The following is a 14,793-nucleotide window of genomic DNA, read 5'->3' as shown; positions in this document are numbered from 1 at the left end:
ATTATGTTTGAGGAATGAAACGTAGAGAATGTTTTCTCAAGCAACTCTTCTTCGGTTACTACTTCACCACAAAGTCTCAACATTGAGACCGTCTTAAACAAGACCGAATTGTACTCATCCACTGGCTTATAATCCATGAATCTTAGATTCTTCCAGTCATTTCTAACTTTTGGGAGTAACACCGTTTTCTGGTGATCATATCAATGCTGTAAAGCATCCCAAAGCTCTAGTGGATTTTCCATCGTAATGTACTGATCTTTTAGACCTTCAATGAGGTGATGGCGTATAATACTTATAACCCTGTACCGATTCTTATCGGTCTCATTGTTGTCCTTGATGATTGTATCACCAAGTCCTTTTGACCTTAAGCTGATCTTTGTATCTAGCGCCCACTGCAAGTAGTTATCTCCGGAGAGATTAAGGGCTGCATAGTCTCTATTTGAGATTTTCGACATCTGAATCACATTATCATTTCAATTTAGGTTCACAATGTGATCATGTGGCCGCATGGTAAACAAGCTCGGCCACAAACTTGTCTTACGCATCTATGAGAAAACAATCAATCTAATCGACCATGGTACGAACAAACAAGCCACACGGCTAGGTAGACAAGCAATAGGATCGGACATGTAATTCTATTTGACCATGGTGCGAACAATCCTATTATTTGATCCTATATAGAGAGATTAAGGCCACACGGCCATATGAATTTCAATGCAATCAGATTCGAATTCATTATGTTTCTACATGCTGGTCGATTTCATTAATCAATACGAATGCAATTCAATTCTAATTCATATGTAATGCAAACAACCTTAGCAATTAGATTTATGAATTTAGGGTTTCTACTTTTAAATCTAAGGCTGTCGGTTTTAATTAAAGGTTTCAAGGCCTTTAGGATTCAAGTTCTAGATCAGATTACTTCAATCAATCTAACAATCCTAAAATCAATCAATTCAATCAACAAAAATCAAATTCAGCTCCTTAGGGTTTAGGGTTTCGATTCCTCAATTAGGGTTTCTCAAAATCAAATCAGGAACAATCAATTCAAGTTCTAAGGAATCGATTTCTATCTTTCTAGTTAGGAGATTGCCGATTTTAATCTTGTAGGTTTTTAGGGTTTTGATCAAGATCAAAGTTTCCATATTTATGGATTAGGGTTTCTGATCAATCTAGGTTCTCAGATTAAGTTATACCTCTGCTTTGTAGGGGATTAGAACCGGACCACCTTTAGATAGAGAGAGAGAATTGATCGGACGCTTGTGGACTCCAATCGGGTCGCGGATGGGACGATCGCGGGCTGGACGTGTCTCGGCTGCGAGCTGCGCGGAGATCGAGTCGGGTGCGATCGCGTCTCGGGTGTGGATCGCGAGCTGGACGGTTCTTCTGAGCTGAGAACGTGGTCTGAGAATGTCTGGGATTCAAGAGGGATCTTCTGAGTTCTTGATTGAACTAAGAACGAGATTAGGGTTTTGGTTTGTGATTGCCGGTTTTGGCTTTTAGGGTTAGAGGTTTCGATTTGTCTCAGGGATCTAGAGACGATCGTGCTGATAACGTGTTGTAAAGGAATGGAGAATTTGATCTGTGTATTATTAATGAACAATAGAGGTTCCTTATATAAGGATTACAAAGTATAGGAAAAAAAAAATTATCCAAAACCTAATACAACAGGAAATAGGAAAAGATCTAAAACAGAAAAATGGAAACATCCTAGATCTAAGGCCGGCCAAAGGATAGGCCGACTCTCTCTCCTCAGCCGCCGACTCTCTCTCCTCTTGGACACGGCCGGGCGTTGTCTTGGTCATGGTTATGGCCCATTCACATAATGATTTATAACAGTATATTATTAATGAATAAGTGTTTCTTTTATATAGGGGTTACAAGAGAATAAATGAAAATACAATAATATGAAATATTACAAATCATAAACATAAACGAATTAGGAAATATGGAAGTTGTAACCGTTTCTCTATCCTCTCCAAGTCTCGTGGCCGTCTCTCTCTTTCTAGGGTTGGACCGTCTCTTTCTGTAAGTGTATGAGCCGGTTATGAACCGGACTGGTAATAGATATCCACCCATTGATTTTACATTTTTTTTGCAACTTGCTAGTTTTGTACATTGGTCCAACTTCGAACAGAAAATTATTATCTTATACTAATAATTATTATTTTTATTTTTTTGAGAACGGGCCTTCATATAATTATTAATTTTGTACAAGTTCGTAAAAGACTATAGAAACTAGAAATCAAGAAACTAAACAACAAGTGAGAAGTTCTCTCTCTCCTTCTCTCTGTTCACGCATCTCCATCTTTCACAGAGATGAAGTTGAGAAGAGAGAACCAACTTTTGTTTTTTTGTTTCTGATCTTTGATCAGATCTTTAGTTTTCGGATTAGCCGATCATTACTTCCGGTTAGCGGATTTTCTCTTCGATAAAGCCAATTTTGTTGTGTAATCAACTCAAGATTGTGCTTTTCGAATCGTTTTATCTATCTTCTCTACGCTTGAGTTTGATAATAAAGCTTCGATTTTCAATCGGATTATATGAAGTCTCTCCTCTTTCGCAATCAAATGGTTAGATCCCGTTTGTTTGTGTTAGGCTTTCTCTTTCTTCAAGGATATACACCTAATCTTTTTTAGCGGGAGTCAATCTTCACTTTCAATAGTGAAGCCGATAGAAGATGAAGACGGTCCGGTAAAAAGTCTCTGGTTTAGTCAAGTCGGTCTTTCTCCGAGTTAACATCCGTCGAAGACAAGAATTCCAATCACAAACAAAGGCTGAAGCGGAAGATGGAGTAAAAGGTATTTGCTGTTACAGCGAGGTATCCATGATTTTATGCTGTTGAGAAGCAGAAGATGGAGGATCGAGATAGAGTTCTCCCGGCGGTGAAGAAACACGGCGGCCGAGATTGTCGTCTTGCATGAGGGACACGTATCTCTGCGTGGTCTCGTGTTTTCTTCTTGGTCGACACGTGGAAGAACAACAAGCATAAACCGATCACGCCTTTGTCTTTAGGCTTCTTCTTTGTACTTTATGTCTAATGGGCCTCGATTATGTAATGTTAATACCTTGTATTATGCCCATCGGGCTTTAATGAAATGGGTTGACAAAAAAAAACAACTAGAAATCAAGAATAGTTATCTATTCGTCCTATACAAAAAAACAATAATCATCTATCTAACACAAAAGAATTATTGTCATATTTAATATCTTAATGCAAGAGGGTTAATAATAATTTTTCAAAAGAAGACAAAAACCTGGTGAATTAAAAGCTTACGACACTGAATCAAATCTAAGTTGTAGAGCTGAAGTTATAAGATATAACTTAGTTTCAGTACTTTCAATATATAATTCTATTTTCTTTAAAAAAAAATATTAACTCGAAAAAAGAGTTGTATTTTAATTAAATTTTATTCGATTTTGCAAAAAGAAAGAAATAAAAATATGAAATACAAAATAGTGAGGTAGTGAATAAGATTAGAAATGTATGCCACTACGTTAACATAAAGTGAGTGAAATTGGAAATATTTTACCTTTTTCTAAAAGTAAACAAAATAAGAACGAGACTAGAAATAATAGACCAGTATTTTCCTAATAAACATAAGTGGCTTATTCATTTAAATCTAAATTATAGCTGAAATCACACAGAGCAAAGCCAGTTTTATTACCTTTCCATTTTTGTTTCGTTTTACTTACAATGAAGGATTGATCATTCAAATTGATCACAAAACCAGAGATTTCACTTTTGCTCTTTCCCTGTAATCATCTACCAATGGAGTAGTATCCGTCTGTACCACATAATCCAAAACCAACTGTAAACCATGTTTGCTTTCAAGGACCAGCATAAGATAGCATCTGACTATGACTTCCTGCATTGTATAAACTTAGCTGATATATAGCCTTCGACACAAGCTCTCTCAACTCCGGATTCTGCAGACTCGCCAACCGTTCTGCACCTTCAAGCACCGTCAAAACCTTAGCCTGTTCCAGCTGCTCATGGTTACTAGCATTCATCGAAAGGTAACACAGCAGAACAAGGCACTGTAACTGCACTTGCTGCTCGAAGTTCCTTATCAGCTTCATCAGCAACGGGACCGCACCATACTCTATTATGTTCTTTGAATGCTCTGCGCATAGGAAGTTCTCAGGACACACAAACTTCTGCAACGAAATCACAGCAGTTACCGCCACTTCTTGGTTGCTGCTACCTAGCTTCTCCACCAAGGGCTGGATCATCCTCGTCTCTCTCGCCGGGAACGTCCTGGCCAACGACCCTATCGACTGAATCGCCGGGATTTTCAAAACCGGGCTATCGATTTCCTTGATTATCCACAGCAGCTGGTCGATAACGGCCTTGGCAGCAGGTGAATTAGTCTTGAAAGCTGCTCGTCTAAGGTCGGCGTTAGACTCAGCAGCAGAGGTTATCTCCATAAGAGTCATCAAACAGTTATACCGCAACTCTCCATCTTCTTTCTCCACAATCTTGGCCAAAGAAAGCAACCCTTTCGTCTCCGTTATCCTCCTGCTATTCGCTACATTCCCTCTAGCAAGCATCCACAAAGCCTCCGCGCAGCTAACCTTAAGCTCGTGTTTCACCTCAGGGCTCTCGTTATCCCTCTCCTTCTTCAAAATTCTACTCCCACTACCACTACCACTACCACCGATCTCGCTATACACATTAGACTTGAAACTCTTGTAAGCTTTCGAAACCGGATCTTTATTCATCTGAACAAGAGAGTGGATGCTACTGTGCTGCTTACTACTCGGCTCAAGATCGTCCACAAAGACGTCTAGCGAAAGCAACGTCACCAACGGCTTAATCACACTCTGTCTAGCGAACTCCTCTTGAGCCACCGGATCGTGTTCAGCCATCCTCGCCACCAATGTAGCTACTTTAATCTGAACCCGAACCGGAGAATCGCTAAGGACTTGGACGATAACCGGAACGCCTACATCATTAACTATACACCTAACCTTATCCTCGTCGCAAGACAACACCTTCAACACCGAAGCAGCAGAGACTTGCCCCTCGGGGGAGGACCCGTCCTTGAGAAGCTTCAGCAACGGAGGCACACCACCTTCGTCCACTATGATCTTCTTGTTCCTGTCGTTGTCTCCGGCGAGAGAGCCAAGCTGGTTCGCGGCTTCGATCTTATCCACAACCTTCCCCATCTGCACGGAAGCCACAAGAGACCAAACCCAAGGGAGAATGGGATCGTTGGTAGCTATCGGAGGAAGCGAGATAACGATCCCTCCTCCTCCTCCGTCGCCGCCGTCGCCGTCGAACACGCTCAGCAGCCACTTCACGTCGCCGTTAGAGGACTCGAGAAAGCCCACCACTCTGCGAAAATCCGCCGCGTTGATGATGGTGCACACTCGCCGGAGCACGTTGTCTCTCCTGCACTTGCGGACGAGGGACAGCGCTCGGTCGAGATTCTTCCTAACGTCGGCGACGACTCTCCGGATCGGGCGGTCGTAAACCTGCTGCTGAGAGGCGGCGACGAGGCGGACGAGGGTCCTTAGCATCTGAGCGAGGCGATCGGCTTGTTTGCCGACCTCGCCGCACTCTGTTTTGAAGGATTTGGCTTCCTCGACGGAGGAGCGGAGGCGCTCCGCCGTGAGGAGGGAGCTCGAGAGCTCGTCTCCGATTCGGCTCTCTTGTTCCATTTTTTAAGAAAAAAAAGGTTCAACCTTTCTATATCAAGCAATCGAAAGGTTTGATGTTATTTTTTGGAAGGGAAGACTGTGTGTTATCGTCTTCTTCTTCTTCGCTATCTTCTAGTGGGAAGGTTTTGTGGGAAACTAGTCAAGTTCCGTTTTTTTCTTCTCTGTTTTTTTCTACGGTTTTTGATTTGACCGGCGCGTGAGGTGCACGGCTTGTCTGTGGTCTTTTTGTAATAATTAATGCGTGGAAAAAAATAAAGGGAGGAAAAAGAGTTTGTGGAGTTAATGGAACACCCGTGTGGTGTGTAGTTCGAGAGTTAACAGACATTCTTGTCATTTTTTATGACATAATAATACTAGTTTATTGGATTTTAGCTTGTACGGTAATTTTTTTAGAGAAAGGCTGTATATTTTGAACGAAAAAAAAAGAAAAAAAAAAGAGAAAGGCTGTATATATTATATTTTCTGAAGATATCATTATATTTTTAAGTCGATCGCACAATAAACACTACTTTAAGAGCATGATTAACGTATAGAGGTCTTATTAATATTATTATTTTTTTTTGTCTTTAAAAAGAAATAAAAAAAAAATAAACGGCGAACCAGTCGCGGATCGCAACGTATCAGTAGGGCCCGTGAACAGTACAAAAATCCACCCACAATCGGTTCTTATTTTGCATATACAGAAGACGAATCTTGTGTTTTTTTGTGAAATTCAGACCACAAAAAGTGTTAAAAACCTAATTTTTTTGTGCGATAATCATAGTCTAAAATGGTACAACTATTAGACCAAGAAAAGATGGCAGAACTAGCTGAACAAAAAAAAAATGGCATAACTATAATTTGCAGTTATTTATTTATTTATAAATATATATATATTAAACTCTATATTTAATCTAGATTTGTTTCATTTTTTTTAACTCTGAACTTGTAAATAATACGAGGAGAGAACCAAAAATGCTCGGTCCTAACAACCAACAACATCCATAAAAAAAAAAAAGAAGTCAAACCGCACCAAGAAAATAGAGAGTGAAGAAAGGTTCTAAAAGAAAGGTTCTAAAAGAAAGGTTTTTAGAACCACTTCTAAACTTTTATTTTCCACGTGTTTTCTAATTAGCATTTTAGAATTTTAAAACAAAAGAAAGAAAATTTAGTTATTTAATTAAAATATTAATTTTTTTATCTTTTTAGAATTTCACCTAATTTCTAATGGTTGGAAATGCTATTACGTGCCCTTCCTTCTGCACTCAAAAACGACGAGCTCTAGATTTGTTTCGTTTGCTTTTTTTCCAAAAAGTTACAAATACTCAAATTAACTTTTAATGAATAAAAAACCTAGTTCTATTAACATCCCATGCTAATACTAGTTCGGAATAAATTTGGTCTATTGTTAGGACGCAAGCTTAACTTTGGTGTAAACGTAGAAATGATAAAATCTTTAATCATCTAATCAAGTAACCTTTGGCAACGTGTGAGATTAAAAAAAAACTTAAAAAGACCGATACTGAGAAATCTTTGATGTTGCATGGGAATCTCGTGTGGTATGTTGACAGGAACCGTGCATGGTTCAGACAACAGTCTCGACGTGGATGATGTGCAAAACAAATTGTGACAAAGACGTAAAAGTCAACAACATTAAAAAATTGATACTTTTGTTTCGAAGTAAAGCCGTCGATGTTCCTAGTGCAGCCGATGTATGTGTTGTAATGTAGGATGCAATAGCTGATGACAGGATATAAGAAAATGGGGGAGGAGAAGTATCAGAAATATATAGGCCAACTCTTGAACTTACAAAAAGAAGAGATTACGTTAATTAGTATTCAAACAAACGAAGCTATTTCACCCTCTATTTGGTTCAAGGGTATACTTGCTTTTGCATATACCGTTTTTCTATGTGATGAGATGAAAACACCAGCGTTGAGTAAGAAAATGCTAAAACTAATTTCACAAATACAAATTTCACAAACTAATATCACGATATAAGACACGTGACGTGAGTTTCCAATTCTTCAAGCGTCGTGCTCTAGTCTTCTTCTTACCTTTAACTACCAAAAATTGTTCTCATCTTCCTCAAACATTTGTAAATCACTGAATTGACACGATTACAATAGTAAATAGTAATGAATCTTAACGACATTTTTATCTACAATATAACATGATTTGTCTACTTGCATAGAACGGTAATTTAGGTATTATGCATTTTCAATAATCTCCACATATAATTTTAAGGGTTTTTAAATTCGATTCAATGAAGCCAACAACGTAGAATAAATCAGTTTCATGTTCTTTGTATCAAAAAACCAAAGATCCAAAAAAAAAAACATAAACTCACAAGACAAAAGACAAGAGCTTGGTGAAAACCCAAGTGTAAATTACAGCAAGTGTACCTCCGACAGGAATCGTAACGAGCCACGAAGCAACGATCTCTTTCACCGTCTCCGCCCTCACGCTATTAAGCCCCCTCGCGAACCCAACTCCCATCACAGCTCCAACCAGCGTATGAGTCGCCGATATAGGAAGCCCTAACTTGGAAGCAAACAAAACCACCGAGGCCGCGGCAAACTCCGCCGCAAACCCTCTCGTCGGAGTAAGCTCAGTGATCTTCTTCCCTATCGTCGCAATCACTCTGTATCCCCACATGGTGAGACCAGCAACGATACCGAACCCTCCCCACGCGAGAACGTCCATAGGGATCACGATATCTCCTCCTCCTCCCGTGGCTCCTCTTTGGAGGATGCTCAACGCGGCGGCTAAAGGTCCGATGGCGTTGGAGACGTCGCTGCCTCCGTGAGCGAAGGACATGAAGCAGGCAGAGAGGACTTGCATGTAGCCGAAGACTCCGTAGACTATCTCGAGCTGAGTGTCTGTAGGACCTGCGATCTCGGAGAGGAAACCAATGCTTTTGGGCTGGTTCTGCGGTGTGTCTAGTGGTTTGGTTTTGGCGAGAAGGTGGCCGAGCTTATCACGGATGATTCTGTCGAAGATTATGGCTCCTGCTGCTCCACAGGCTAAGGCTTGGGATAGAGCTATAGGGAAGATCTTGCTCAGAGGAAACGCGGCGAAAGAAATGCTGGCGACGCCTAAGAACACGGCGACAGGAGCTGCTGTTGCCGCCGCTTGTCCCGGGTTTGGTGCACTGTAAACAAACTTCAAAGGACAGAAGCTTTAAGCATGTAAAAAAGAGTGGCTTGAACGGACCGCTCTGATACCTTATAGAATAGAAGGCATGTATTGTAGTTACAAAATATATAGTGATTAAATAATACTAATCTATCCTTTACATATATATACTCTATCTATTTCAATATAGATGATGTTTTAGAAAAAATATTTTGTTTCAATTTACATGAAATTTTGAGGTTTAAGGTTAATTTTAACTTTATTGGAAATTGTTCAACCAATTAGATTTTACAGTTTTTTTGTAATTGGTTAAAAAAATTTAAAATTATATCTTTACAAATTTTTTTTTAAATGCAACTGTTTTAATCTTTGTGCACAAAGGTAAAACATCAACTATTATGAAACGGAATGAGTATACTCTGCTCAAAGTTCGGTTGTTGAGATTGATTTGTTTTGTTTTACTTACTCTTCTGATGCATTTGTAGACAAGAAAGGAGACTAAAGCTCCCATTAGAGGAGAGATGACCCAAGATGAAGCCACTTTAGCTAAAGAACTCCAGAAAACCGCACCAGCTCCACCGTAGACCAGTCCAAACCCAACCATTGATCCGACGATACAGTGAGTTGTCGATACTGGCCATCCAAAGTAAGAAGCCACCTGTGAAAATTCACAATTACACAATCGTTTTTCAGCATTAGGTTCTCTACTTATATCGTTCAGCATAGTTGTTTTAAGACACTGCTTCTGTATTTGTATCGTTTGTCATTGTCATCCTCAAAATGTATTAACCAATCTTCTAATAATCGGTCTTAAACAAATCGGTCATAAGCGAAACGATTTATCTAAACTGATTTTTTTTTTGCCTAAGCACTAATCTCATATGAAGTGTAGAATTACCGCCTATTGATTTCTTGAACATTGGTATTAAATTTACTAAATATTTTTCTTAATACTAGTGAGGAAGAAGCAAAAGATAAGATGAGAACCTGTAACCAAGTTCCAGCAGCAGCCAAGGAAGAGAGAAGACCAGCGAAGAGCAACATATCTTTCCCTTGGAACACATTAGCCATGAGGATCCCTTTCTGCATCGTGCTAGTCACGTGAGTTCCCATCAAAAGAGCACCTGAGAACTCAAGAACCGCAGCAGTAATCACAGCTTGACGGATGGTCAGGGCTCCGGATCCGACAGAAGTCCCCATGGCATTGGCCACATCATTAGCTCCAATGTTCCACGCCATGTAGAAACCAAAGAGTAGTGTCGCGTAAGAGAGGAGCTTGGTCTTGAGAGCGAGTCCTTGTCCCAGGGATTTCATGAAGAGTGGCAAGGAGAGAGCAGAGAAGGCGATGACTATGGTGATTGCCCTCGCTGTTTTGGATGAAATGTGAAAGGCATTAGCCATTCCAGAGAAGTCTCCAACAGCTTCTGCGTTACCTTTTTCATCAGAGTCGTGAGAGTTCTGTATCTGTTGATCTCCATCTCCTTCAGCATAAGAAGAGAAGCTAGCTAAAGGGTGGACGAGTTTGAGAGGAAAAGAAGTGTGTTTCTGTGGAGAAAGGAATAGGGCACTGTTCTTCTTGAAGAGAGGAGAATCCTTGGGAGAGAAGCAACCGAGAGCTGATCTAGGTACGCAGAGGTGAGAAGTCTTGAGTAGAAGAGAGTGGTTCCTAACCGAAGAGAGACCATAAGGAAGAGTCATGCCTGGGAAGAGGAGGGAAATTAGATGTGTGTGGGAATCAAGAGGAGGAAATGAGATGATGAGAATCTACAAAGATTGGGATATGGGTTATGGATGATGAAGAAGATGATGGTGATGTTGAGGATGATGAAAATGGTGTTGCATAATGGGAATTTGATTTCAGGAGACTAGAGAGAAGGTTGGTAGTGGTGGTGGCGGCCAGGGAACGTGAGGTGGAGGTGAGAGGATTGAGTTTGGATGATTCTTTGTGTTAGCGTCAAGCGTTATGTATTTGTGTGGTTCTTGTGAAGTGAGAGGGAGCTTCTTTAGTTAGGCTTCAGGACATCACAAATGCCCACTAAAAGTCTAAAAGGATGTAAAAAAAGTTTGGAATTTTTGTTCTTTGGACGTAATAATGAGTTGCTCAAAAAAAAAAGGATGTAGTAGTAATGAAAGAATAGAGTTAGGTGGCATTTCTTAGATTTTATATAAACGTGGCACATTTTTTTTTACAAATGCCTACCATCTTGTTTTTTTTTTATCAGCTCCCACCATCTTGTTTGACCTTGAAAATAAAGAGTTTCAGATTTTAGTTTAGTGATGTATTTTTACAAAAAGATTTTTTACCTTTCAGCTATTACAATACATATCTAAAATATAGAAACAAATCTAATTTAACTTAAAAACTTTTTATGAAAAAACACAATTCACAATGTTTTAGGACGAAACCTAGACGATACGTGAACGTGGATATCATTTCATTTTTGTAAATCATTTTCAATTTGTTTGTATGTTCGTCGTGATTTTGTATGCCACCTAACTTATAAACCACATGAATAAATCGAGTTAACTAATGTTAGGTGGCACCATCTTCTCTTATGATTCTTTTTTCTTCTTCTTTTGTTAGGAAAACTTTCTCGGGTTAATATTCTCTCATTTGGGGAATCCTTCACAAATCCAGTTTTTTTTTGTTAACTTAGTTTTTATGAAATTCAAATCTGCTTTTATTTCATTGAGCTTAGTTTATATAGCACATGAGTTGGTAGATAAAAAAAATGTTTAGTTGACCAAGTGCATGTCGACCAGACCGGTCCGAATCTTATCTAAGGTTCGCAAATCATGTTGCGCAAAAAAAAAAAAGGTTCGAAAATCATATCTTAAAAATGTTTAAGATCACTTTCACTTTCTTTAAAAAATGGACCAATCATACATACATAGAATACGATTGTATATATAATTTACATGTTAGCTAATAACTAGCCTCCCATCTAAGCAATGTTAGTCTATTCAGGGCTTTCAATTGTAAAGGCCCAATAGTAAAACAAGTTGGGCTTTATTAGTAACCTTATAAGATTTTGTGTTTTTTTCTTACAGAACCTCAAGGTCATGGAACCAAAGCTCCCACATTACACATGACACTGACCGGAGTTTCTGCCGCCGTTGGCCGTGTTCTCAGCCGCGACAAAACCAGCAAGCGTGTCCTCAACAAATCCTCGACCCGACCCGAAAAAAACTCAGCGACCCACCAAATCCTCGAGCAACTAGAACACGGTCACATCTCCAAAGCCGTCTCCCTCCTCTTCCCTTCTCTAGAGCCAGTCTCATACTGGCTATACGAGCGTCTTCTCCGCTCATGCTCCTCGAAATCGCTCGTCGTGCAAGCCCGCAAAGTCGTCTCCCACCTGGTGACGTTCTCTCCCCTCCCCCCGATCTTCCTACTCAACAGAGCCATCGAAGCTTACGGGAGAATCGGGTGTGCGAACGATGCGCGCGAGCTGTTCGAGCAAATGCCTGAACGAGACGGCGGGTCTTGGAACGCGCTCATCACTGCTTGCGCTAAGAACGAACTCCACGACGAGGCGTTTCTTACGTTTGTTAGGATGAGTAGAGACGGAATACGAGCGACGGAGACGTCTTTCTCCGGTGTGTTGAAGTCGTGCGGCTTCGTCTTGGACTTGAGGTTGTTGATGCAGCTTCATTGCTCTGTGGTGAAGCGTGGATACTCAGGGAATGTGGATTTGGAGACTTCTATTGTTGATGTTTACGGTAAGTGTGGGGCTATGAGCGATGCGAGGAGAGTGTTTGATGAGATTGAAAGCCCTAGTGATGTTTCTTGGAACGTGGTTGTGAGGAGGTATCTTGAGATGGGGTTGAACGATGAGGCGGTGGTGATGTTCTTCAAGATGCTAGAGTTGAATGTTCGACCTTTGAATCATACAGTCTCTAGTGTGGTTTTAGCTTGTTCGAGATCCATGGCTCTTGAGGTTGGAATGGTGATCCATGCCATTGCTGTCAAACTCAAATTCTTGCCAGACACGATTGTTTCTACCTCTATCTTTGATATGTATGTAAAATGCGGGAGGCTGGAGAGTGCTCGTAGAGTGTTTGATGAAACCAAGTCTAAAGACTTGAAGTTCTGGACTTCAGCTATGTCAGGTTACGCGATGAACGGTATAACTAGAGAGGCAAGGGAGCTCTTTGATTTGATGCCTGAGAGGAATATAATCTCGTGGAACGCGATGTTGGGTGGATACGTGCGTGCCAGCAAATGGGACGAGGCGCTGGAGTTTTTAGCCTTGATGCGCAAGGAGGTGGAAGGTATCGATAACGTCACTCTCGTGTGGATTCTGAATGTCTGCTCAGGTGTTTCAGATGTTCAGACGGGGAAGCAAGCTCACGGTTTCGTCTACAGGCATGGTTACGATGCGAATTTGATTGTAGCTAATGCGCTTCTCGATATGTATGGCAAAGGCGGCGCCTTTGGGAGCGCCAATGCTTTGTTCCGTCAGATGAGTGAGCTAAGAGACGAGGTTTCATGGAACGCTTTGTTAACTGGCTTAGCTAGAGTCGGCAGGAGTGAGCAAGCCTTATCTTTCTTCGAAGGGATGCAGCTCGAGGCGAAGCCTAGCAAGTACACACTCGCTACGCTCTTAGCGGGCTGTGCGAACGTTCCTGCTCTTGGTTTAGGCAAAGCAACTCATGGTTTCTTGATCAGAAACGGATATGATGTTGATGATGTCCTACGCGGTGCTATGGTTGACATGTACTCCAAATGCCGATGTTTCGACTATGCTATCAAAGTATTCGAAGAGGCGGCTGCTACAAGGGACTTGATGCTGTGGAACTCTATGATCCGTGGTTGCTATCGTAATGGGAGAAGCAAAGAGGTGTTTGAGCTGTTCATGGCTATGGAAGATGAAGGAGTTAAGCCTGACCATGTCACCTTTCTGGGGATCTTGCGAGCTTGCATACGCGAAGGCCACGTGGAGCTCGGTTTTCAGTACTTCAGTTCTATGAGCAACAGATATTTTGTATTGCCTCAGGTTGAGCATTATGATTGTATGGTTGAACTTTACTGCAAGTATGGGTGTTTGCGTCAGCTTGAGGAGTTTCTCCTGCTGATGCCTTTTGATCCACCTGTCCAAATGTTGACAAGGATAAATGATGCGAGCAAAAAGTACGGGTGGCGAAAGTTAGGAGAATGGGCTGCTGAACGGCTTCATGAATGATCATCACGAGGAGGAAAGAGATTGTGTTTTTGCATATGCACTTTTGAGAAGATTGCAGACAAATCTGGTGTCTTTTGAAGACCATGAAGAGGAAAGGGGATGCAGGAGGTGAAACAATTAGAGAGACATCATTAGTCTCTCCTGCCACTCCTAGAGGTAATCACAATTTCTCAATTTTTTTTTTCACTTTACTTATGTTCAGTTTATTGGTAAGTGTATGTTCTTTGTGGTGCTTTGTGCTCAATTCTTGACTATGTGAATTTCGGTTTCTTTCTCAGTATCTTTAATACTAGAGATGTATTAAACCAAGTCCTTTTGCAGTTCCTTGATGACAGAGATACAATCCCCCACTGACCATGCAACTTTCATAATGTAAGTTGTTCACTCTTATATAAGCTATTAATCAAGATTGATCTCTGAGTATTTGCAGTTCTTGTTATGAGGATTGTCACACTTTTTTGCGTTTAATCTCTGTTTTGTAATTTTCAGAGTCTGATATTCAGAGAAGTCTGATAATCTTTTTATCAAAAAGATCAGTGTGATGTAATTTTATTTGATATGTAAATGCAGAACCATTTGTAAATAATAACTGATGTCTTTTGGATGAATACAAGAATAGAAGTATATTATTATCAATTCATGATTAACACACAAATTAGGCGGTTTAGCACAAAATTAGGCATTTAGGCTTATTACGGTTCAGGCGCTCTTCATAGCCTTGAAGGTGACTAAAGCTTGAAATAATGAGTGAAAATTCTACTTTTTTTTTTTGAAGATTCAGAGCAGGATTTACAAATCGTAGTAGGGTTCAGATTCATTGTCT

The 14,793-nt window shown here is 40.4% G+C and overlaps 3 protein-coding genes across 3 annotated transcripts; 1 reads left to right on the top strand and 2 right to left on the bottom strand.

Moving 5' to 3' along the window:
* Nucleotides 1-3,640: 3,640 nt before the first annotated feature.
* On the bottom strand, nucleotides 3,641-5,844 carry LOC106313153. Its single transcript, XM_013750897.1, has one exon. It carries the CDS (start codon nucleotides 5,665-5,667, stop codon nucleotides 3,832-3,834), a length of 1,836 nt encoding a protein of 611 aa, XP_013606351.1. The 5' UTR covers nucleotides 5,668-5,844; the 3' UTR covers nucleotides 3,641-3,831.
* Nucleotides 5,845-7,883: 2,039 nt separating this feature from the next.
* On the bottom strand, nucleotides 7,884-10,482 carry LOC106318662 (inorganic phosphate transporter 2-1, chloroplastic-like). Its single transcript, XM_013756736.1, has 3 exons — nucleotides 9,772-10,482; nucleotides 9,251-9,442; nucleotides 7,884-8,811 (listed from the first exon to the last, which is right to left on the bottom strand). The coding sequence occupies exons 1-3, from the start codon at nucleotides 10,480-10,482 to the stop codon at nucleotides 7,993-7,995; spliced, it is 1,722 nt and encodes a 573-aa protein (XP_013612190.1). The 3' UTR covers nucleotides 7,884-7,992.
* Nucleotides 10,483-11,846: 1,364 nt separating this feature from the next.
* On the top strand, nucleotides 11,847-14,597 carry LOC106313193 (pentatricopeptide repeat-containing protein At3g26540). The gene is given in 3 exon segments (XM_013750942.1): nucleotides 11,847-13,961; nucleotides 13,963-14,126; nucleotides 14,249-14,597. Coding segments are annotated over 2 exon segments (2,208 nt in total). The 5' UTR covers nucleotides 11,847-11,873; the 3' UTR covers nucleotides 14,083-14,126; nucleotides 14,249-14,597.
* Nucleotides 14,598-14,793: the final 196 nt, after the last annotated feature.

Source organism: Brassica oleracea, chromosome C9 (assembly GCF_000695525.1).
Source record: "Brassica oleracea var. oleracea cultivar TO1000 chromosome C9, BOL, whole genome shotgun sequence".
Lineage (NCBI taxonomy): Eukaryota > Viridiplantae > Streptophyta > Magnoliopsida > Brassicales > Brassicaceae > Brassica > Brassica oleracea.
This window is presented reverse-complemented; position numbering and strand designations above follow the sequence as displayed.